The sequence below is a fragment of the Phyllostomus hastatus genome, unplaced genomic scaffold (assembly GCF_019186645.2).
Source record: "Phyllostomus hastatus isolate PE091 unplaced genomic scaffold, TTU_PhHast_1.1 phas_contig_37, whole genome shotgun sequence".
NCBI lineage: Eukaryota > Metazoa > Chordata > Mammalia > Chiroptera > Phyllostomidae > Phyllostomus > Phyllostomus hastatus.
In genome coordinates, this window is record NW_025333867.1 from 3,057,106 (window position 1) to 3,082,520 (window position 25,415).

The window sequence follows — 25,415 nt, forward strand, 5'->3', positions numbered from 1 at the left end:
GAGGCTGGGAAGCCCACTGTGCAGCACCTAGTAGAGGAATGACAGAGATGTACACGAAAATGTAATGCTAAGTGCCTGAGCACAAATACAAATCAATAGAGCAGAGGAGATGAGTTTGTGAGCATGGAATTGGGGAGTGGGAGGAACTGATGCCACTTTCCCCAAGATAACTGCAAACTGCATGCTCACTCCCAAATATGAAATTGAAATAACTGCTAGGAAAGATCACCAAAACCTTAAGCACTTTTAAAGCAATCTAATTTTCTCTTTCTATAAACACATCTTCAGAAAGAAGCAACCTATCTATCTCTTTCTTTGTGACTTTGTTCCTTATTAAGGTTATTTTTCTAACAATATTTTTCCAGATTCAAAAGATGTCTTATTTCCTTCTTTTGCCCTTAGTTATTCTCTCTATCTCTACCTTTAAATATTGATAAACATACAGTATAATTCTATAAATGCTAAATAGCTAAGCATTACACACTTTGCTTCTTTTATCTTTCCTCAGATAGCAACCAAAACATATTCACAATTTTGAGATGTGCTTTCCTAAATGTCTGTTAGTTGGACTTTCTTCTTCAATAATGAGTGCCAAGTATGTAACAGAAACAATTGTATTTTTACCCTTTCTTCCTATTTTTCAAGCTGAAGGGAGCTGTGGGACAGCACAAATATGCTTATGAAGAAGTAAAATGAGCATATGACAAAATGGCTTTTCCCCCCAGAAAAGTTAGTGACCAGATTAAAGGGGGTTTGATCAAACAAAACTGCACTAGATTAGATTTGCAAGGCTGAAATTGCCTAGTGATCATTTCCATGGCAGAAACCACAGACAATTATGCATCTTCCAGGTCAGCAATGTGGGTGATAAAACTGTCTGGATGACTATCATTGACAAATGTGAGCTCATAGCTCAGCAGAAATTGAAACCAGTTATGAAAGAGAACTACCAGATGCCTTAGGCCTGCACACAAAATATTCTAGGCATTCTTGCAAATCAAATAATTAACACACATCTTTGAGGATCTATTTTGTGAATGTTTCTGCACAAAACTAGGTGGCAATTGTTTCTGTGTTTGTTTTTAAGTCTGGTTTTGATCTTGACTCTGCAAATTAATACCACCTCTCTGAGTTTATATTTTCCTATCTTTGAAATGGGGAAAATTGTACCTATCTCTCAAGACCATTATTTATTGACAAGTCCAGGCAAGATGGCAGTGTTGGTAAACACAGCTCGCCTCCTCACCTCCTAGTTGTAATATCAAAATTACAACTAAACTGCTTAACAACCATCATTCAGAACCACCAGAAATTGAGCTGAATGTAATTCCTACAACTGTGGAAATAAAGAAGAAACCACATGAGACTGGTTGGAGACACAGAATGAACTGGTCCCACACATATGTGTGGCAGGTAAAAATCAGGAGGGATATCTCAGGAGCAAGGGATTCCAGCTCCACACTAGGTCCCCCAGACAAGGGTCCCAGGGCCAGGAAGGTAAGTCCTAATAAATTCTGGTTGTGAAAACCAGTAAGGATTGAGGCTGTGGATGGAAGAAACTTCTGGGGTCCCAGGCAATTACTCTTATAGGACCTGCCCATGGACTTACTTGGACAACCCTTTGAGCTTCAGTGTGAGGGCAGCAGCTTGAAAGGCACCAGAGACATGGGAAGGAACTGAGTTGTCCAGCATCGGGGTGAGAGCTGAGGGGGCAGCTTTCTCCCAGACAGAAGTGATGTCGAAGGCCATTGTTCTTTTTACAGAGTCCTCTTCCAACAGAGCCAGCAGGAGAACACCATATCTGAGACTCCATCAACTTAGCTCACACTGTTGCCCCATCTTGGTGATTCCCTGAGGTCCCACCCCACCCAACTTTTGGGCCCACCCAAGCTGTTTGTGGTGGCTTTTACATATAAATGACCTGTCTTGGTTCATACTTCAGGTTTTCCTAAATTCTCTCAAACCAGCAGCATCTAGTTTTAGTGTGCCCCACATCTCTTGCTAAGTGGTCCCAGGCTTGGCACTAGCAGCAGCCAGCCTTGGTTCACAGCTTAGCCTCTCCCGAGCTCCTCCAAGCCCAGCATAAGCAGCAGTCATCTTCAGATCACTTGGTACCTTATGCCTAGTGACCTTGGACAGAACATAGGTTGTGGCTAAGCTTGGATGCGCCAACAGCAATCAAGGCTCAACCATAAGAGGGGGCTGTACACAACCTATATGATAGGCACACCTTGAGTACCCAGCTTGGATGATAGGGGAGGTTGTGCTGTTGGAATCTATAGGACACCTACTATGTTAGACCACTCTTTCAAGACTGGGGGATGAAGCAGCTCTACCCGATACATAGAAACAAACACAAGAAGTCTGTCAAAATGAGGAGACAAAGAAACATGGCCCAAATGAAAGAACAGAACAAAACTCTAGAAAAAAAAACTAAATGAAAATGCAAAATGGAGATAAGCAATCTACTAGATGAAGAGTTCAAAATACTGGTTATAAAGATTCTCAGTGAACTTAGTAAGAACTTCAACAGCATAAAAAAGATCCAATCAGAAGTGAAGGCTACACTAATTTAAATAAAGAATGATTTACTGGGAATTAACAGTAGAGTGGATAAAGTTGAAAATCAAATCAGTGATTTGGAATATAAGGAAGAAAAAAACAATAAGAACAGCAAGAACAAAAAAGAATCCCCCCAAAATTAGGATAATGTAAGGAGCTCCTGGGACAACTTCAAGCATACTGATAATTGCATCATGAGTGTGTCAAATGTAGAAGAGAGAGAGCAAGAAATTGAAAATTTATTTGAAAAAATAATGACTGAAAACTTCTCTAACTTGGTGAAGGGCATAGACATGCAAATCCAGGAAGCACAGAGAGTCCCAAACAAGATGAACCCAAGGAGGCCCACATCAAGACACATCATAATTAGTGCCAGAAGTTAAAGACAAAGAGCAAATTTTAAAAGCAGCAAAAGAAAAGCAGTTAGTAACCTACAAGGGAAATCCTGTAAGACTGTCAGCTGATTTCTCAAAAGAAACTTTGCAGGCTAGAAGGGACTGGCAAGAAATATTTAAAGTGATGAAAAACAAGGACCTACCACCCAGATTACTCTATCCAGTAAAGCTATCACTTAGAATCAAAGGACAGATAAATAGCTTCCCAGACAAGAAAAGCTAAAGGAGTTCATCAGCACCAAACCAGTATTATGTAAAATGTTAAAGGGTCTTCTTTAAGAAGATCAAAAATATGAACAATAAAATGGCAATAAATACATATCTATCAATAATTGAATCTAAAAAACAAAATAAACAAAAAAGCAGAGCTAAAACAGAATCAGAGATACAGAGAATGTTTTGACGGTTGCCAGATGGGAGGGGATGAAAGGGATGAACAAAAAAAGGTCATTCACTTTAATGGGTTAGGTACAAATAAGTTGTTACAGAATAGCCATGGGGATGTAAAGTACAGTATAGGAAATGGAGTAGCTAAAGGACCTATGCATGACCCAAAAGACATGGACAATGATAGAGGGATTGCTGAGGGTGTGGCTGGGTGGGGTGGAGAAGGGCAAAGGGGGAAAAATTGGGACAACTGTAATAGCATAAACAATAGAATACAATTTAAACTTAAAAAGTTCTACCTAGAACATATAAAAAATATCGTTATTTATTGTAGCAGTCTGGGTCTGGTCAGGAATACAGGACCATGTCAGTTATTTTAACAAAGAGAATTTAATATAGGGAATTGGTTAAGCAGTTGTTAAAGAACCAAAATGCAAAATAGGGATAGTGAGGAAGCGGTGACCACCACCAAGGCTGGGAGAGCAGAGAGGAGAGGTTGGAGCTGTTAGAACCCAGAAGCTTGAAAAAAAAGTTCTATGGAGATGGAACAAAGACTGCCAGGGAAGGGGTGACAACTTCTGAGGTACTGTCATCACAGGAGCTTAGGGGCCCATAAAGCTGAGCCTTTGCTGATTCTGGAAGGTGCAAATGAGAGCCACTGAAATCAATTGCCACTGCCAGGGTAATAGGTCATCACCGTTTGACACTCTTGAGTATTAACAAGTATGCAAGTTGGGTTTGGAGCTGAGACACAATAGCTTAATGCATGGCTCATTCATCCTGTGTGCATTTATGGAGGGCTTACTGTGTGTTGGACTGTGAGGCACTCTGCTAGACACTGGGGAGTCTGAAGAATTAAATAGAAAACTCCTTTAAATAAAGTGCACAGCTCGGTGACTAGTGCAATGTAGACCCAGCTCTCCTCTCTTGGGCCCAATGGGAAACACAAAGGAAAAAGAAATGGAAAACCAACAGAACACCAGCTCCTGCCTTTCATAAGTTCCGTGTTTAGATTAAGGGATAAGTCAAAGAGCAAAGTACCAAGTCATACATATACACTTTAAAAAATATTTCAGACATAATTGTTTTAAGAATTCAGAGAAGCAAACAAATACTTTGAGGACTATCAGGGAAACCTTCACAAAGAAGATGGGAAAGAGCACCATCTTAGTATTTCAACAATGGCCCAAAGTGGCGGGGCCATAATGAATGGGAGAAAGCACATGCGCACCTCAAACACAGTGGGAACTTCCTGTGCTCTGACACTGCAGCCTGATCTCAGGGAATGGAGGGTGGGTTTGTAATATAGAGGATGGGAGGTGGGGCCAGCAGAATGTTTCCTGACTCTCTTTGAAGGTGAAGATGAGCTTTTGGAATTTTTTGAATAAGTAGAAATTATGTGTAAAAAATTACCTTTGTAGTCCTTATCCTATCTAACACAATACCTTACACAGAGTGAAATATTTGGAATAAAAATATTCTTTGAATAGGATGGAATGGAATGAGATGGAATTTTAAAGTCAGGTCATAATTTAGAGAATATACATATATTTCCCTCTGTTTTAATTATAGTAATAAATACTTTGTGAAATGTTTTGTGCAATCAATGAGGAATTTTAAATCTAAGCTCAGGAATAAAAAGATTCAAACAATTATTACAATTTAACAAGTGAAGATGTAACCCACATATCAAGACATTGTGCCCATTTTACAGACTGAACATGACATTGCTCAGCGTTGACTTTGCAGAGACTGGGAAGGGCTGTTGAGAGTATCATGGGCCCTATGCAAAAAAGTATTGGGCAGTATGTTTTTGAGTCAATTATAGTGATTCACATGGAAAAAATAAAAATAATATAATTGTTGTGAATTTTGAATATGAGTTTGCAGAGTAGACAGTGTAGTCACACCTAATCTGTTGTTTTTTTCTTGGCAGATCCATTACAAGATTTTGGCTTTTCTGTTGACCAGTGTTCCAGACATTTAAAGTCAAATCTCAGCATTAGATTTGGAATGATTCTGAGTAAGTAAAAACTATTGTCATGAAATAAAACATAGCACAGACTCTCCCTGGTCCACAAACCCAATTACTTGTGTTAACTGCAGTGGCAGGCTAAGCCACTGCTCCCCATCACTCTTGAGAATTAACTCTATTTCCATCTTCATCTTCAGTTCTCTCTCTGGGTATTATCCAGACAGAGTAAAACTTTTATTTAATGCTGTGCTTTTTGTACTGAAAAAACTCCAGGCACTCATTTGGATGATATAAGTGCCTGAAATCAGTGTATCCAGCAAAGAAAGAAAATATTTTTAGCCTAAGCATTGACATCTTCTCAGGAGAGAGTTTTTGTTTAGTTATCTCAGCAACAAACAAGTCTATTACCAGCAACATTGCTTATCTTTGTGTTATTTCATTTCCCAAAGAGCTAATATAAATTCTTAAACCTTGACACACCCCAAGCAATGAACCAGAATGCTATCTGATTGTATATATTTATATGGTCATGCTATTATAATTAGTCATTATATTGCTATAACTACTAAAGTAGTTCCTTTCTAAAAGAGTTTTATCAAAACCAGAGCAGAAGGATTCCATGAACTTAGCATGTGGAATCATTCCACAGAAATGGAGGGAACATTCCCAGAGTCCAAGAACTCTCACGCGTCTTTGTGTCCCCAAAACTTTGCACAATATCTGGACTCCATAGCAGCAGCTCAAAACTTTGGAAAGAAAGAGAGAAACACAGAATGGAATGAGGAGTGAGCAGAACACAAAAGGGAAGAATAGAAAAAGAGTTTCAGAAAGAATTGGAAACCAAAACTGCAGAGCGCCCTGCAGTGTCCTGGGTAACTATGCTACAGTATCTGCCTAGCAACAGTGGGGTTATGCAAGCTTGCCTGCACTCCAGAGCTATCAGGAGGCATCTAATACTATGTTGCTGAAAAGTGGTGGAAACCAGACCAGCAGCCATCACATTAAGGGGCTATGCATCAGGGCAGGGGGACAGATAAACGCTGTTGCTCCAAGCAGTTAATGTTTGTGAAAGGGCCTTATCTTATACCCAGGCTGGTACCATAATGCTCTGTGGCAATGCTGTTTTGCCAAGAAAAAAAGAAAACTGTTCTCTAGATAGGACAGACTTCTGGAAATAAAAGCTCTCAGGGTTCATACTTTTTAAATTTTGAATGCAGCAAAACCCACACTGAGAGCAAAGCTGATCTTCTCTTTCCCTTTAGGAGAGGACATCAAAGAGTTGTTTCTCGATGTAAGTCTCTTCAGTGAAGGCCTGTCCATTTTGAGTTACTCCTATCCCATCTGTGAAGAGGATCTACCCAAGTTTTCTTTCTGTGGAAGAAAGAGAGGGGGTAAGCTGTCTGGCTCACTGCCTGCTATGGCCCAGGAACAGAAGCTAGCTGCTGAGGTCAGGACACCTGGCTGAAATCTGGGACCTGCTCCTCACCTGTGGACAAGCTTCACCTCACTGGTCAGCATCTAAGTGCTGTGCCATAAGCTGCTATATAAAAATAACCATAAGGCTCATCCACAGGGCCTACCTTACAGGGTGGATGTGAAAATCAAATGAACCATGCCAATGAGGTATTTTACAAACAGAACATTGCATTAGTGGTAACATCTTATTTATAAAAAACTAAGGGCTGGCAACAGAAAGAACAAATAGCTTCCCCAAATCCATTGCCACTCAAAGTGTTTCCAAGTTTCTCCTCAGCAATCTCTTTACTAGCAGGGTCTCCTCAATAGAGCAATGGACTCTGAAAAAAAGAAGAGATGAAAAAACAAACTTTCTAAATGCCAGCATTTTACTGTGGCCTTTCTCATTTGAGTTATTGACTGATGGGGCATCAGGTGGCTAAAGTCAAAGTAAAGAAGTATAAAACCCACTATATTATCCCCTCTTTCTGCAATCCCTAGCCCCCGCCCCATCATACATACCTCAAAAGAGCCCCAGAACCCCACTCCAGCCTGTTTCCACCTTTCCTCTCCTCCTTGTCCTCACCCAGCATCTTCACGGAGGCCCTGAGGTGCCTCTGTTTATTTAACCAAAAGTTGGGTCTGATCTGTGACTGTTCTTACCCAGAAAGTCTTCTCTTCCTCCTTCCCTGTGCCTCCTTCCTATTCCTATTGGCCAAGGGGGAACATGTCCCTAACCACACACCCCAGATACCCACTCATCTATTTACTCATTCAAGGAAGCCAGAGGAAAATCACCCAAATATGCTTTTTAAACAGAGATCTAGAGACAGTTGGGGTTCTCTGCCCATCTTGAAGATGCAGACAAAGGTAGTGTGTCTGTGCTGGAAAAGAAAACAGGGAATTTAAGAGAGTGGAGGCTGGATGAAGCCAGGTGGACTTTACCATGTTGTGTAGGTGACCAAATGCAGCTCAGCCCTCCCTCCTGACCCGTCTCTCTCAAAAGTGTATAGTGTGTATAAAACTGTATCACAGCACTTGTCATGTTGGCCTATAATCTTTATTCCCACTTGTTATCCCCAATAGACCATCGGCTTCTTGAGGATGGGTAGTATCATCACATTTTATTCCCAGGATCTTGAATGTACCTGACACGTGGGGAATGCTAAATACAGCAAACGTACTGAGTGAAAAAGCTAACATTATTACCAGAACTAACATTATTACTTAGAACTGTCACACAAGGCACAGTTCTAAGAGCTTCATATCCAGTAAGTCATTTACTTCCCACCCCAACTTTAAGAGTTAGCACTATGAATACTCTAACTTTATAGACGCAAAAAGTGAGGCACAGAGTTTAAAGAACTTGCACCAAGTGAGAGACCCATGGCTCAAGCTCAGCTAGGCTGGTGCCAGGGCCCGAAATCTCAGCTTCTAAAGCAATGAAGAAACAACAACAGACAGATGAACGCGCCTCTTGGCCAGGAGTTTATTTAAAAATAATTATTCAAAAACTCTTTCTAACCAGTGATATGACTTTGTTCCAGATTGGGACATTTTTTCTTCCTAGCTAACCTGCCGTGGAATGGTTAGTCACTTTTCTTTGAACTTACTGAAAGTGCTTCTGATTAATCAGGAGCATCTCTGTATTTCCTCAACATGGTGAGCTGTTCATTAGCTGATCCCTATTTAGTTTTTCCTACCTGCCCTCAGTCATTGTTGTCCCAAACTCCTCACTCCACAATTAGCCATATTTTCCTTCCTTTCTCCCTCCCTCTCTCCCTCCCTCCCTCCCTTCCTTCCTTCCTTTCTTTTCTCCTTCCTTGGTCTCCCCTTCCTTCAATACTAAGTCCCTACTGTGTGCCAAGCACTTTGGGGAACCTGAAGATGAACCAAAAATAGTTTCTCCCTTTGAAAACATTTATGATGACCAGAAAGAGATCAAAGATCCACAAAGTTGCTTCCTTCCAAGTTGCTGTATGTGGTGTGTGCTTTAAAGAGGTACAAAGAAAGTGCCGAGAAAACTTGAGAGGTATAGTTTATCCCCAATACATTCAACCTGTTGGAATATGGGAAATCTGGGAAATTTAATATAGAATTATTTTCCTGTTTGCCTTAAAGCTATTTGAAAGTGTGTTATAGGCTTTTCAGCATTTAATTGTGTATAGCATAATAATGCTGGTGGTCTGCACACATTCCTGATTTTATAGAATGTTTTGAGGAACTAAAGCATTTTGATAATTAAATAATAATCCCTGAGAAAGACTGACAATTTCATAGGCTGCCACCTAGAGCCAGCATCTACAGCCCTATCTCCCGTGTGTGCTTGTCCTTCCAGTTTTTTCCCAAAATAAGTATTTCTGAACCCAAACAGGTATGTTTGAAAGTACTACCAGCTTAGTTCCTACTTACTTTTATTCCCTGGATCAAGTCTCCCTGTCTCCCTCCTGGAAGATGGGAATGACCTCCTAAGTGATTTTCCTACCTCCTTACTGCTGCCAGGGATTAGTCTTCTCAAATACCGTTCTGATCACGTCATCCCCCCTTCCCACCTGACTTCAAGGTTCCCATTTCTATAGAACAAAACCTAAGTTCTCTAGTGACCAAAGTTCATTATAGATTTAACCTTAATCAGCTTCTCCAGCCACATCTTGGTTCATATGCATCTTTAGCAACAGCTTCAGCAAATCATTTGCCACTGTCTGCCATACCCTGTGTTTTAACACACATGATGCTGTTGTGAGGCTTTCCTTAGCCTCTAATACCTGTCCCCCACTTCTCCTCCATCCTGACCTCAGTCAGGTATCACTTTCTCTCAGAAACCTCCTCCAACCTCCAGCCAGTGAATTGTTCCCTCTGGATGCCCGAGGCATCCATTCCCACTTATCTCAGACATAATTATATTTTGTATTCTATAGTTATATTGTGGGTATATGTGTATGTGTGTCCCTTAAAAGCAGACACTTCAAACTTTGAAATCCTTGAAGACAGGACTATGTCTTGCTCCTCTGTCTCTGCAGACTCTGCAGACAAAGAAAGACTGGTACAGAGTAAAGATGCAATAAATATTTGTTGTATTGAATTTGCATGTGACAGAATGAATGCAAATATGCTACCTCAAAAGTGACTATCTAATGATGCTTATGTGTGCCACGAAGACACAGGCACATCAGAACCCAGCAAACAGTAAATTATCTTGATTCTCTAAGTTTAAGAATACCTCTTTCCCCCCTGTGAGTAGTTTTAATAGAATTAATAAAATAGAACAGATATTGCCCCCTTAAATTAATGGGTCCAATTCAGTTTAGCAGTTCAAAAAGCTGGTGTTTGCCTTATTCAAATGTTGGGCAGCCTTTCAGAAGTTTATTTGCTTTATTGCTATGGAGTTGATAGCTGCATAGGCAGTGAGAAGCCAGAACTTGGGAAATTGCCAGGAAATTTCACATAGTAAAAAAGATCAGAAAAGTGATATACAAACGCTGCATGAACAAATAATTCTGTAAGTGACTAAACCAGAGAAACTAAAACCTTAAACTCAGAGGCCTCTTTGGTTACTAAATTTTTTTAACCCACCTTACCAACCTACTGCAGGGATGATGCTATTGAAAATAAGTGATGAATTTTAAAACCAGAATTAACAGAAAAACACACCATCAAGAACACATGTTAATCCAAACCCAAGCATGAGCTGCCTTTGACATATTAAGCAGAAGGCAAAGTCCCTCTGGGACTTTGCAGGTCCTTCTCAGCAGAGCAGTGAGAACGCTTGGCATCCACAGTGGGCAGCTCATTGTGGTGTCAGTTCTAGCTGAATTGTTTGATATTCCCACAGCATTACAATGCATCCCTCTGCAACCTGCATCCCCACTGGCTGTTCTCTGAGCCAGACAAAACTACAAAATGGGTCAAGCTTAGGGAGACTGTGTGGACAAAATGTTTTCTTCTGCATCTTTCCCAGCTCATTCTCAAGCAAGAGCACATTGAATTTGAGGGCCAAGTGATATTCTTTTGGCATTATCATTTATGGTATAATTGGTAATTTGGGAAAAACAGCTTATATGTCTGATTATAGGTGATTGACTAAGTAGATTATTGTCCAGTCAAGCAAAAGTACAGTAGGCTGTGTATTTAAATTACATGAAAATAAACTCATACAGGTATTATTAAGTACCAAAAAGGTTTTTATAAAAGAGTTATCACTATTGCATCCTGTTTTTATTTAAGTGTGTGTAAGTGTATACACCAAAAGACCTCTCAAGTATACACTTAGGTGCTCAGAAGCAGTTATCCCCAAATGATGGAACTGCAGATCTTTATTTTTGTCTTTTTTTATCTCTTTTGCTTTTATAATAAATGTACATGGTTGCTCCCTTAAATATTAGTTGATGGTTGTAGAGAAGAGTAGAGAGGATTAATTCTCTTTCTCTGTAGCGTAATTAAGAGTTCTGAATAAATCACCGCCTACTTAATAGTCAATAATATTTGGAGTTAAATAGAAAGTTCTGAATCCAAGAGTTGCATAGAATGTCAGAGGATCCTTTACTGTACAATCCGTATCCTTTCTCCAGGACACCCCCACCCTCTGTACCTCACTTCACTGAGAAGGAAGCTCCTGTTTTACTTCCTGCTCCATTGGTGCTAGTTTAGGTCTCCTCTTATCTCTGCTGGTCATAAAAATTAACCTGCTGTACTTGATCTTCACGCATTTAAACTAGCTCCATCAGCTCCACATCAATTTTTAAGACTAAATTGGAATTAAAATTTAATGTACCCAGTGACCATACCTAATTACTAACCCTAAGTAAGGAAGATGCAGTAACTTCCTTAATATTCAAGTTAAAAATAGTAATGCTGGAAGAACCTCTGTGTGGTTAGTTAGCTTTGGTATGGTCCATAATCACAAACTGTGCCATTTCCCCAGGTGATCTCAATCTTGGTTACACATTAGTTACTCCCATGCTATTGTGGTGGTTACAAATCAGTTAGTCCCATGCTATTGTGGTTACACATTAGTTAGTCCCATGCTGTTGTGGTTAAACTTTAGTTATGCCCATGCTATTGTGGTTACACATTGGTTAATCTCATACTGTTGTGGTTACACAACAGTTAGTCCCATGCTGCCGTGGTGGTTACACAACAGTTAGTCCCATGCTGTTGTGGTGGTTGCACATTAGTTAGCCACATGTGGCTACTTAATCATGGGCACATAGCTGATCTAAACGGAGATGTACCATAAATATAAGATAGTGACTCAATATGAAAAAAAGCATAATATCTCAATTAAATTGTTATATTGGTTATAAATTGAAATGATAGTATTTGGGATCTATCAAGTTAAATAAAATATATCATTAATACATTTATCAACAATAAACCATATTATATTGTCAAAATTAATTTTACCTATTCAAATATGCATACTAAAAACATAAAATCATACATGTGATCATCATTATGTTTCTATTGGGCAATGATGCATTATAATCTCCCTTTAAAATTTCCAATATCCCAATACCACACACACAAGACCAATCAAATCAGAATCTCTGGGGTCAGACTCTAGCCAGGTGATTTCAATATTCAGCCAAGGTTGAGAAGTAGGACCTTAGCCCCAGGCAGGCATTTCACAATGACAACCAGCATTACCATAGCACTTAGTATGTGCCAGGGACCTTACCAGGCATATTATGTGTAATAACTACTTTACTGCTTACACCAACCTTATGACATATAGAAACTATTTTTATTAGCCTTGTGTTAACAAATGAGAAATTGAGACCCAGAGGGGTCAAATAACTTACCCCAAGTTACACAGTCAGCAGGCAGTGGAGCTGGGTTTCTCTCCAAAAAATTGGGCTCCAGAAACTTGCTCTTAACTTGTCTGCTATATACTCTCTTTGAAAATAAAGAAAAATCTACTGGAGAAGTATAATTCATTTTATTCCTCTACTAGGACTGAAAAAGAACTTAAAAGGCATGACCAAATTTAATCAAATCATCATCTTTAGACATAACAAGCCATTATTTAAGGCAATGTTTCTCCACGTGTGGTCCACAGACCAGCAACATTAGCAACATCCAGGAAATTATTAAAAATGCAAATTTTAGTTTCTACCCAGACTTACTAAATTAGAAACTCTTGGCTTGGGGCTTAGAATTCTATATTTTTTGAGTCCTTTAAGACACTGGTCAACAAACTTTTTCTGTAGAGGGCAAGAGAGTAGACATTTCAGTCTTTGCAGACCATCTGGGCTCTGCTCCACTCTGCTGTCACAGTGTGGCTGGGGCTGCAGACCACGCAGAAACGGCAGGCATGGCTGCGCACCTACAAAACCTCATGAGTACTATTGTCTGAAATTAAACTTCATACAGTTTTTCCATATCTTGAAATATTATTCTTCCTTTGAGGGTTCTTCTACCCTTTAAAATATAAAATCCATTCTTACCAATCCACAACTACCTAGAACAGGCATTGGGTGGGATTTGGCCCACAGGCCATAGCTTGCCAACCCTGCTCTAGCTGGTTCCATTGCAGCTGAAATCTGAGAAAGACTGCTCTAAGGTAAATGAGAGTTGGGGCTCTTAACCATGATTATTGAGCACAGGTACCCTGGGGCTGTTACTTGATGAATATCAACCTAAGGATCAGGAAAAATTCAGATCCAGAGGTTACTTAGGAAAAATGTAACAATTTCACTTTAACTCTGCTTTGACAGTGCGAACAGTTTAGGTTTGAAGCAAAGAAAGTGGACAGAACACAAAGACTGACGAGAGTCAGCTAGCAGGGAAGAAAGAGCACCTTGTGAAACAGCCAGAGAGCAGGACTGATTGTCTCCACCCCGCAGCTGCCATTTACAGGCTGGAAACAGGCCCATCTTTCTGAAGGATCACCTAATCTCTGATTCTCGGCTATAAAATAGGAGTAACCACAATTCTTTGTTGGGTACTAGTGGAAAACTAAATACTAAAAGAGGTAGAATATGCCTGGTATGTTAGACAGCATGCAATAGACATGGTAATGGCGTGTCTCTGCTTCCTCCCCAATCTGAGGGACCTTGAGGCAGGGGGCAGAGCAGCTTAAATAACCCACGGCTGCTTCATAAACATGGTCTAGGGTCTTCCATGGAAATAAGCTAGAGGTGACGATTGGCTCAAACCAGCTCACCCGAAGCCGGGAGCAGCTGACACAATACTCTGGCCTGCTCAGATCCCAGGATTTCCTCACTGATGACTGAAGTCTTTTCTTCTTGTGTCTCTCTGTCTGTTTGCTTTCCTCACCTCAGTCTAAGGTTAGCCCCTGACATTTCCAGTTTCTAACCCTGGCTTGACTACCTTTCAGAATGAGTGACCGTGGGACTGTCCATCCCCTTCAGGGAAACCTGATGCCTGCCCATGGAGGTGAGGCCTATCCCTGTGGGCACAACAAGATGATCCCACTATTGTCTGACACAGGGACTTTTCCCAAAGTCTGGGATGTCCACACTAAATAACACCACACATGAGACTTCCACAGGACTGTCTAGCTGGGAAATGAGTTGAGTTCACCCAGAACTCAAGTTTGAGTTCACTCTTTTATTCTCTTCTCATTTATCGAATGGTCAACACACCTTGATGTCCATTCTCAATAAAATGGGGTTCATTTTGCTCAACAAGTTCCCTAGGATATCCCACCTCAGTAAGAGGAGAGTGAAACAGTAAGTGAAATAGGACAAAAGTTTATTGTAGAACTTATAGTCTGGGAAGTAGGAACAAGTCCCTCCTGGATATTCTCTACCCACATAAAACACGCAGGGTGGGGGAATTACTCAAAGAACAGGGTGGCTCATGTTTTGACTGTCTAGAATATGTTGTGCAGAAAGGAGATTCTCAGATGGAAATGAACCTGGAGATTTGGACAAAGATCCAGATTAAGACCATAAAGTGAATAGAACGAAGACAGGATTTTTACTCTTGATGAAAAAAGACACATGGACTGTTAAACTGGGTTCTGCCCAAGCTGCTGTGAGTTCCAGCCAGGGTGCGTCAGCTGAGGTGACAGACACTGGTTTCACAGACGAAGTAATAATTGGTTTTCACAAACCATTTGTTTTATGGATTGATTTTCAATTATACATACCTTCTTACCAAAACTGACTGAAATTAAAGGCTTGGAGGAGTTAAATGAGTCAATTGTGTGTATGTGTGTGTGTGTGTGTGTGTGTGTGTGTGTGTGTGTGTACACTGGATACATAGAGTATAATCAAAAACTAGACCTGTTGGTCAAGGACTCTTCTTTGAGGCCTTGACAGTGGTGATTGACACAGTTGAAACATGATGGAAACCTGAGAGGACTTTGCCTTATTATGTGTCAGAATCCCAGAGAGATGCACGAGAAAGCAGGCCCTGTGAGAACTGCAGGTGCACAGCGCACCTTTCCCTGTGTGTGTGCGCTAACCCCTTTCGGTAGGAGCAGAACCTACCACAAAATACACATGCCAGATGTTGATTTATTTCACTTCATGCAATTTCTAAGCTGCAGGAAAAAAAAATTGGTTGGGTACTTAATTTTAAATGCATTTGGAAAACTTGTAATTAAATATTACCATGGCACTTTTTGCTGGCTGAAGAATTCTGTACTTGAAAAACTAATTGCTCCCTGATTTATTTTTTGTGTAAATCTGAACTTTCCTACATTAAGTCTTTGTTCAAAGTGGGGAATATATCATAATTAGGTGAACTTCATTATAGGACAGAGTAGATCCTCTGAGAACTGTATTTAAAATCTGATGTGACATTGCCCACAAGGGAGATATTACCTCTGATAACAGCTAAGGGATTCTGCAGTAATACTCACTAGTTTTACATACACAAATAAGACCAAGATAAAGACATAGTGGGCATTCACGTTGGCCACTTCCGTTTTTATTAACTTGAAGTGTTTCTCATCTGTCCTGGTTTAAGCTGAACACCTGTGTCTGACCATCCTCAAAGTATCATTAATTGCATAGCCTTCTCAATCTTGCCATCTGTAACTATTCAAAATTCAGTCCTACTAGCAATTCAGATTTCTTTGGCTAGATTTCTATTGCCCTAGCTAGCTCTGTTTCTATGTGCTCCTTTTCACAGGTCTATAAAATGGAGGAGATTGGGAAACTGACTCAATTTGAAAAAGTCCCCATGAATGCTCTCTGCAAAAATGCCTTACACATTGCAGTGCTTTAGTAAAAGACAGTGCAAAAACCACCTTCCAGGAAAGTGCTACCTTAATGAAGCTCCACCACTAATCCATGCCGACAACCTGACAACCTCCAAAAAGCACACCCACAGTCATCACCCCTACAGTGGGCCTTGCTGTTCATCTGTGTTACATCCACCACACAGACATTAACAAATGCATGCCCCAGGAGTACAGTCATTGGTTTCTGCTACAAGAGAAGGGGAATAAGCAGCTTTATCCAAGGCTGTAATTTTAAAGCACGTTTTTACGGGGGTATCACCTCAGTCCCACCTTTTTGTTCACCTTTAGTTTCTGGGCCATTTTAGACCATTTGCTTCTACAAGCTCATTTGCTTCAGGTTCTCTGCTGTACTGGTCCTTCACTTTATTCTCACTCTCCCAATCCCAGGTTCTGTTTCCATCCTACATCAACCATGCCTAATAGCCCCAACGACAAAGTGGTTTCACTGGGAACTCGTGGTTTCACTTCCCATAGATGAATCAATGGATCTGTAGGGGTAGTGATGGTCCTCTGTCACCTGGGAAATTGTAGAGTTTTTCCCACCATCATCATTGGCACTGTCATTCTGTGATGGTAGGCAGCATGCTACCAAAACCAATATTATTCTTTTTTAAGACTTAATTTGTTTACTTTAGACAGAGGGAAAGAGAGAGAGAAAGAGAGGGAGAGAAACATCAATTGCGGTTGCCTCTTGCATGCCCCTTACTAGGGACCTGGCCCACAACACAGGCATGCACCCTGACTGGGAATCAAATCAGTGACCCTTTTGTTCGCAGGCCAGCGCTCAATCCACTGAGCTGCACCAGCCAGGGCACTAATATTATTCTTAAAGAGTGTTCTGTTGGCTGCCAAATTGCACTGCAGTGCTGCATCAGAAAGCAGGGGCCTAGCCTGGCTCAGTGGTTCTCAAACTCGAGCATGCGTCAGCATCCCTTGGAGGACCTGTACAACCACACAGTGTCGGACCCATGCCCAGTGTGCAATTCAGTACATCAGGAGAGGAGCTTGAGAATTTGCATTTTTTACAAGTCCCCAGGTAAGGTTGATGTTGCTGGTCCAGGGACCACACTTTGAAACCACCAGGTTAGCACATAATAAGCACAGGGTTTGAAGCTAGACCTGCAGAGCAGACCCTTACTGCCACTTACTATTATGTGACTTCAGGCAATTTACCCAATCTTAGTAATTGCATAGCCTTAGTTTCTTCATCTGTATGATAAGGAAAATACAAATAACCTTGTAGGATTGTTATAAAGATAAAATGGGATAACATATATAAAGCCATTAGAACAGAGTTTGGCACACAGTAAGTAGTGAATACGTGATAAATGGTCGCTACTTCATGAGCTGACTGGGGATTTCTCAGGCAGGGGCACTAAACCCCTGAAGTCATCCATCTCAGAGTGGAAGTCTGCATTTTAACAAGGCCTGAAGAGACAGCACAACCTTTAAGGTGTTTTTCCTGAGAGGTAGCAGAAACTTGACTTTCATCCAAGCTGCATATTCTCTGACGGCTGACAAAATGGGGGCTGCATGGCCCACTAGCAGCTCTGGGGAGAGAGCCCCGTTTGCAGCTTCTCATGGACTTGGAAAGTGGAGGCAGCAGCTCCTCAGCCTGCCACCTTTCTTCTCTTCATGTTTTATTCTTTGTCTGCATGCTTCAAAATATTTCAAGCAGCAGTGGATCCCTGCTTGTGACTGCCACTGCTAAAAATTCAGGGAGAATCAACAAAAACGGTGGTTTAGTATTGAATTAGCAGAAAATACCTATTCTTCCACTGCAAAAAAAAAAAAAATAGAACTAGAAGCAATGGTCACCTTAGAGAGGGCACCAGTAATGACCAAGTAAAAGAGGACTTTTTCTTGCTAAAAGACAAAACAAAACATGAAAGGAAACACATCGCTTATTAAACAATCCTATAGCCCTGGGAGCTTTCCCTCATTCCTCAAATGAAAGCCTATCAGCCAATAATATGGTGAAACTGGCCTGAGACATCAATCAAGTCTCTATTTTAGTTGAGCTCAGCATATTGAAACTAATTATGACCTAGGACCAGAAGCACTTTTAATTTTCTATTGTGCCTCCTATGGAATTTCATACATCTGGCTCAATGACTCAAACACTTACGTGTAATAATCATTAGTAGCTAATTAAGGAGGCCAACTCCCCCTCCTCCATATCACACCCACACCCTGAGCCCACAAATCACTGGTGTTTCCTTTTTAACAAATACCCCAAGAGCTCTGATATATATGGACCCCAGAGGCCCCCAATCTGAGAAAAAGCTACTCTCTGTCACATCGATTTCAGTTTCCAATCACATTGCTCTTTCCTGTGACTGCCCAGGTTTCTGAAGATCAATTAATTCAATGTCTTCTCTTTCCTCCCATTACCATCTTCTTCATTTCCATTTCTGGGAATCCACTCAGCCCACCGATTCACAAGTTGTATTTTGAGAGTTATGTTAAGTGTTTATCCACAGAAATCCACAAATAGGTTGGTAGAGAAAAAAAACTGGAATTCTCTTTCCTTCCTTATTGCCAGAGTTATGAATCTCCTGGAGGGAACCTGGGCAGTAAAGGCAAAAAGGAGAAATAAAATTTAAAACAAATCATTTCACTTTTTGAGCCTCAGTTCCTTCTCAATGACTCAATAATTGGCCCTCTCCAGTACAACAGCCACTAGCCACACGTGGCTATTGAGCACCAGAAATGTGGCCAGTCCAAAGTGAGGCACACTCTAAATGTAGAACACACACTAGATTTTGAAGACTGTGCAAACAAAAGTATAAAAATATTTTTAAATATGTAATACCTGTTATATTGATTATATATTAAAATTATGTTTTTAATATTTGGCTTAAAAATACATATATTATTAAATGAATTTTACTTGTTTCTGTATTCTATTTTTCAAGTGTAGCTACTAGAAAAATTTAAGTTACATAAATAGCTCACATTTTATTTCTAGTAGACAGTAAACCTAAAACTTCACTGTCTAGGATGGTAGCCACCAGTCACATGTGGCTATTTAAATACTTTACATTTAAATTAAACTTCAGTTTATCAATCACATTAACCACATTTAAAGTTCTTAACAGCCACAGCCACATGTGTCTTGTGGTCACCACATTTGATGATGCAAGTGTAGAAGAGCCCCATCTCTGCAAAATGCTCTGTTAGCACTCACCTAGTAGTTTCTGTAGTGCTCTAAATGTTTTTTTAACAGCCTGCCCTGAACTTGTATGTGAAAGTTTATGTTAGAGCTTTTATTCTCTGGCCCTTCTGTAAGCACAAACACCTTCCTTTCTGTTCAAACCCTAGGTTGTGCAGCAGAGATGGCAGCAGCAGGACCATGAGTGAATAAGCACGGAGGGATTCTCATTCGATAGTTATAAATGACCCATCACAAGCACACAGTGAATGTTTTAAATAACAGAAGTTTCTCTAGTAGTGAAAGAGCAAAAGAAGATCTCACCAGCCTGCCTGAATGGACAAGTTAGCATAGGCCAAGCTAATTCATGTAGTAAGCCAAACTCTAGTTAGATACTCATGAGCTCCCAAGCCCAGTTGTGATTCTGACAAGGACCTAAGCAACGATTCCCAGAACACACTGACTGACCCTATGTACAGCCAAAGGGGACAAATAAGATGGAAATAATACTGGAAATAAAACTGAGCATGTTCTAACTACTGAGATCCTCTTAGCCTGAGAAATAGTCCTACCAACAACAGGGTTACCTGACATGACAAGGAATTCCAAAGTTTGTGAATACAGTTTATCACAGTACACTTTAATCATTTACTATTCAGTGACAATAAAACACCATCCAATGGAGTGAAGAAAACAGACCCTGGGGCTAGCTGTGCTCCTCTCCCCTCCTTTCCCTGCCCCCTCTCTCCCTTCTCAAACTCACTGCCTCCCTCACTGCCACCCACCCATTCCTGTTCATCCCCTTCCAGGCGCAGCTGTGGTCTTCACCTCCTTGTCCCTCTCTCAGTCCCTGTCTTCTCCCACAGGAACAATCCAAGGTATTCATTCTCCTTCCTGCTCTTTAGAGCAGCATTCAGAGAGCAGGTAACAGACAGGGTGTTCAGATTTACCTTCTGGGCTGGGTGGCTCCGTCATCAGAAAACAGGTCCAAACTCATCAGCAGCAGGTTTCTAGGACCAACACCAGCTTAAATTGGCCTTCATGTGAATCAAAAAAGATGCATCTTCTACCAGGAAGTGTTCTTAGTTGGGAGGCTCTACAGCCAAGTCAGAGACAAAGACCTGGGGGTGAATAGTTATTGAGATGTGATGGCACAAAGCAGGAGTGAGAGGTGAGGAAGAGGGACGCAGGGCAAGAAGATAGGCCAGGAAGTGAGGTGTTGAAGAGCTGACGACCAGTGTGGGGACCCTGGGCTCTGCCCCACTGAGACCTTTGGGTATTTGCAGTGTGTGTCTCAGCATCGTCCCTCTGAAGGTTAGGAGTCTGTAGCATTTGATTCCAAGTCTTCTAGGTTGAGGCCTTCCCCATGGGACCAAGTGCCTATACTTCTTGGTTGCCCCACATGGGTGCTCTGTAAACAACATGGGGGGCAAATGTGGAGGGGGCAGGCACAGTGGGCAAGGCAATGAGCACAGGTACCAGAACTATCTGCAGGTGGGACCAGCTTACCCCAAGGTGCACAGCCTGGCCCAGTGGAGAGGGAGCTGGGGTTCTCTCCCCACGCTCTGGCTCGGCCAGGCCCGGTGCGTGTGACTATATGTGGTGTGGCTGCAGGATCACTTCTGAGATGGTATAGGCACACCTATGCCACCAAGTCCTCTGGTGTCCTTCATTCAGGAGAGACAAAAAAAGATGCTTTAGAGAATAACAGGTAAAATGGCCCAGGTGATGAAGAAACTGACAAATTAGGACACACTAAAATATATATAATGAAAAATAAAACTGGGCCTGGGTTTAGCCTAGAGCTACCTTACTCACACTGCCTGGAATCCAGTGAAAACCTGAAACCTTAAGGTTTCCAGGGCCCCCAGGGATTCAGTCTACAGGCACATTCACCCTGGAGGCAATGGATGGTCTTCCAAGTCCCCAGCCCTAGGCAAGTTCACTATTAATTTAAATGATGCTCTGACCAACAACCAGCTCTGCACCCTACAGGATGAGAAATACAACACCCTTCAGGGTCAGAGACTGAAGAAAGCAGAGCTCACCTCAGAGAGGAGGAGATGTGCAGCAGGGTGCTGGAACTTGCCACCTGCCAGATTTGAGTCTGTAAGGAAATACTGAAGGCAGGGAGAGGAAGGGAGACTATGTTTAGAGCTCACCCAAATGAAGTAATACACTTGCTCCCCTCACTCCAGAGACAACACTCTAGGTCTGCCTGGAACATTCTCCCCACCTCGTCCTCACTGTGGGAGCACTGCCCACAGGAGCCATTGTAATGGGCCTTCCTGGACCCTGAGTTCCCCCCACTCACTGGAGGGCAGGCTGAGGGCTGTGTTCTTCTAGGTCATCACTGTTCCCCAGCCTCTCACTGGACCAGACAGAGCAGCTAGGAGAGCAGCTGAATACTGAATAAATAAATAAATGATAATTATTTTTCAATTGTTCTGAATATACTGATCAGCCCATTTATGATAAATTGAAATCTTAAGTATGTTATACTGTCAAAGCACTCTCATAACTTTTAAAAATTGGACATTTTTGTAGTAAAATTAGAAAATTGGAGGAGTCCTGGCTAGTGTGACTCAGTGGATTGAGCATCAGCCTGTAAACCAAAAGGTCACTGGTTCAATTCCCGGCCAGGGCACATGTCTGGGTTGTGGGCCAGGTCCCCAGGTGGGGGTGCATGAGAGGCAACCATGCATTGATGTTTTTATCCCTCTCTTTCTCCTTCCCTTCTTCTCTCTAAAAATTAATGAATAAAATCTTTTTTTAAAAAAAAAAGAAGACTGGAGGAAATTTCAGTAACACAATAGCAAGGACTAGGAAAGGGTGGGGAGGACACCTCACAAAACCCATGCACTTGATCAGGCCATCTTCGGTACCAGTTACTGAGAACAAAGGACTGGATGGAACCACAGCCCAGAGTCTCATATCAATGTAATCCGAAACCCTTTGTGACCTTTTATTTCCACAATTTTCAACTCAATTTCCTTTCTAAAAGACACTATGTGCCAACCACATGAAGATCTGGGTCAAAAAAATTGATTCACATAAATGATTTCATGTGTTGAGAACTAGGAAGGTGAATTTCTTTAATCCACTACACATTAAAAACTGATAAAGGTTTTAAATGAAGGAAAGGAAGAAGTGGGTACAGATATACTGGGGCTCTTTTTATAGTACTGGAGTGTGAGAATGTTAATTAAAGAAAATCTCAGAATTAGAGAGGATCTGAAAAAGGAAGAAGCAAGAATTTAATTTTAGGTGTCGTTTCATCAGGTTTTAAAAAAAAAGACAGTTTCATGCATTGCGTGCAGCAATTCTCAGGAACTTCATGGGCCCCCAGAATAGCTCCTGTTGAAAGTGTAAAGTGTTTTATATCTAATGACACCCTCTCACCCCAGTAAAGACCCCTTAACAATGAAGAGCACAAATTAGCACATCTTTGAACATTAAGTGAGCACAGTAAAATGTTTAATATCACCCCAATGGTATTCTTCAAAGACACATACTCATCCATTTTTCTTAAGGAGAAATTTTTTTAAAAAGAAAGAAAGAAACAGTTCTTAGCAAATTGTGCTTATTGGCTTGGCATAAAGGTTCCCAAAGCTAGTCTCGGGCTGTTCCTCAGCATCTGCCAAGTGAGTTTTTACTATGTCATATCCACTGAACAATACACTAATACAACTGATGACTTTTGTTTCTACCCTACTGGAGACCCCATTCTGCTCAGTGAGTTCACATACAAGTTCTTAAATCCTCTTAATGCCCTTCAGGATAGGCATTCCTATTTCTGCTTTGCCATGTGAGGAAGCTGAGTCACAGGATGGTTAAGCATATTGCCCACCAAGACTTAGCTAGTGAGTAGGAGAGGTGGGTCCTGATTCCAAGTCTGTGTGTTTCTGAGATCAAATCGTTTGTACCATGCCACCTTAGAAGAATAAGCAGAAACTAAAGGTGTGTGTAACGCATGTCCACGAGAATCCAGTCAGACCAGACATGGATGGGAACACCCAGTTCCCATCCTTGGACTCTGCTCCTGAGCCATACTGTTCATGCCAACAGCAGTCAAAGTCCCTGAGTTGCAGGAGATAGAAATCTACTCCATTCAACAAGAGCAAAGGCATTTTCTCAAAAGGAGTCACAGAAGTCACAAGAGTCACTGAGAAGGCTGCTATGCCCGGCAGAAAGTAGGCAGCTCTAGAGACTGATGAGTTAAAATGAAACAAACTGTCTTGCCAGAATAGATTGGTCCCAAGTTTCTTTGTCCCCCCGCTCAGACTTTCCTGGTTTGGGTCAGAGAGTATCCACTGGGAAAGAGATAATTTTCTAAAATGAAATCATGTACTAGGAGATGGGGCACTGTACTGCTCAACTCCAGGGAGCACCACTCACATGGACTATAATGTGAATGGTATGCCCTCCTGTTGTGCAACACACCAGAGGTACATATGAATCCCAGAGAGACCCCCTGAATGCTTTGCACTTGTTGGATATACTGCCCACCCACACCACACACTCCTCACACAAGTAACTTTCTGTATAGTTGAGTTATTGCATCTTTTTCAGGTGCACTGGAAGATTCCTAAGGATAGGACCCAGAATATTAACGTCTCTATTTCTAACACCCTATCATACAGAACAGTAGTTTCCAATAAAACTCATTATATCCACAACCAAATATATATTTCATTTTTAAAAATGAATGGACCAGTATGCACAGTGCAATGAAACAGGAACATCAGCCATCTGACACACACCATGTTTGCATGTTTTCCTTGCAAGTTACCAGGAATTGACCATGCAGGCAAGGATAGATATGTTGAGGACATGGGCATTTAACAGAAGCCAAACTCTGTGTCAAGAACAATTGATCATCTAGTAGTTCCATCTTAGATTGACCTGAGAAGGCCTTTTTAAAGGATTATCCTCAAATGCCTAGCATTGTTCCATGTGGACAGCTGCTCATGCACCAGCCATGCTGCCCCTGGCCCCAAACTCCTTTTAATGTGGAGTTTGGACTGTCTCCATATATTTACAGAATAGGTGCTGTGTGAAGCAGGAAGTCCCTGTATCATTAAAAGAGCTCAGTAACTACCACCAATAAGCATTTATTCAGCTCCATCCTCCTCTACCATCCCTCCACCCTCACCACCAGGTTGGTTCATTCCCTAGTCCAGTCTCTGGTGTCAGCATATCCCAGTCCCAGGCCCTTTCCACTGGTAGAGGACCACAATAGCAGGAGCAAGAATGAAATTGGTTGGCAAACCTGTGTCCTGACTCTGGATCTCCTTATTCTATAACCCCATTCAATAACCATACATTACACCCTGCTGTGTGTTAGACTCTGCAACGTACTTGGAACCATGCAAACAAGAAAGCATGAAAGCCCATTCTAGTGAAGGAAACAATCCTGTAACCAATGATTATAATTCTGGGTGGTCAATGATTCAAAAGTTTCACATAATATTCTCATATACTACTGTATCCAGCACCTAGAAGAATGCCTGGTATATATTAGATGGACTCTCAGTAGTGTGGAGTGATGAATGAATATTTTAATGGCAAATACTTACTGGGTGCTTACCAGATGCTATTATAAGTTTTACATGTATTAACTCACTCATTGATATTCATAAGAACCCTGTGAGGTAGATGTTATTATTACCCATATTTTATGGTAGGGAAACTGAGGCACAGAAATGTTGGGTGACTTGCCCAGTTAGTAGGAAGAAGAGTCAAGATTCAAGCTCAGCCCAACAGTCTGGCCCCAAAGTCTGTGCTTTTAGCCTCTGTTTCTAGCACACTACATGCATGGTGCCGGGGAATCCCAGAGGAGGCAGTCACCATCTGAGGAGCCAGACAAGATTCCATCCTTTCTACTGACTGCAATATTGACATGGATGCCTCACCCAGGACCATGATGCCTCAGTGCCTTAACTACCTTACTTTCAACAACCATTTCCATCATTCCACCTCAACCACTGCCTCCCATGTCAACTCTGCATCTTATCATCGCCAGTGAATGCACCACTTCTGAAATCTCATTGCTAAGCCTTTCTGCCCTCCTGCTTCACCATATCATCCAGCTGCCTATTCTAGGACCTTAACTGCAATACTAGAAAATTCAACTGATTCCACCACTGTTTTTGCTATTAATCACCTCCTCCTGCCTTCATTTTCTTCCTTACCATCCTTAGATTCCATGCTGTTTTTGTAAGCTTTCCACTGAATCTATTCCTAGCAGCCTTGCCTTTCTCTCCTTAT

General features: G+C 41.4%; 1 protein-coding gene across 5 annotated transcripts in view; it reads left to right on the forward strand.

The window, feature by feature from the left end:
* Positions 1-25,415, forward strand: part of LY86 (lymphocyte antigen 86) — a 75,084-nt gene that overhangs the window by 33,323 nt on the left and 16,346 nt on the right. For all 5 annotated transcript variants that reach the window (XR_006786021.1, XM_045841752.1, XM_045841756.1 and 2 more), the window contains exons 2-3: positions 5,281-5,367; positions 6,582-6,710. Coding sequence is in view for 4 of the 5 variants with exons in the window: in XM_045841752.1 (XP_045697708.1) it covers positions 5,281-5,367; positions 6,582-6,710 (216 nt within the window). In the remaining variant the exon portion in view is untranslated. The remainder of the gene's footprint in view (positions 1-5,280; positions 5,368-6,581; positions 6,711-25,415) is intronic.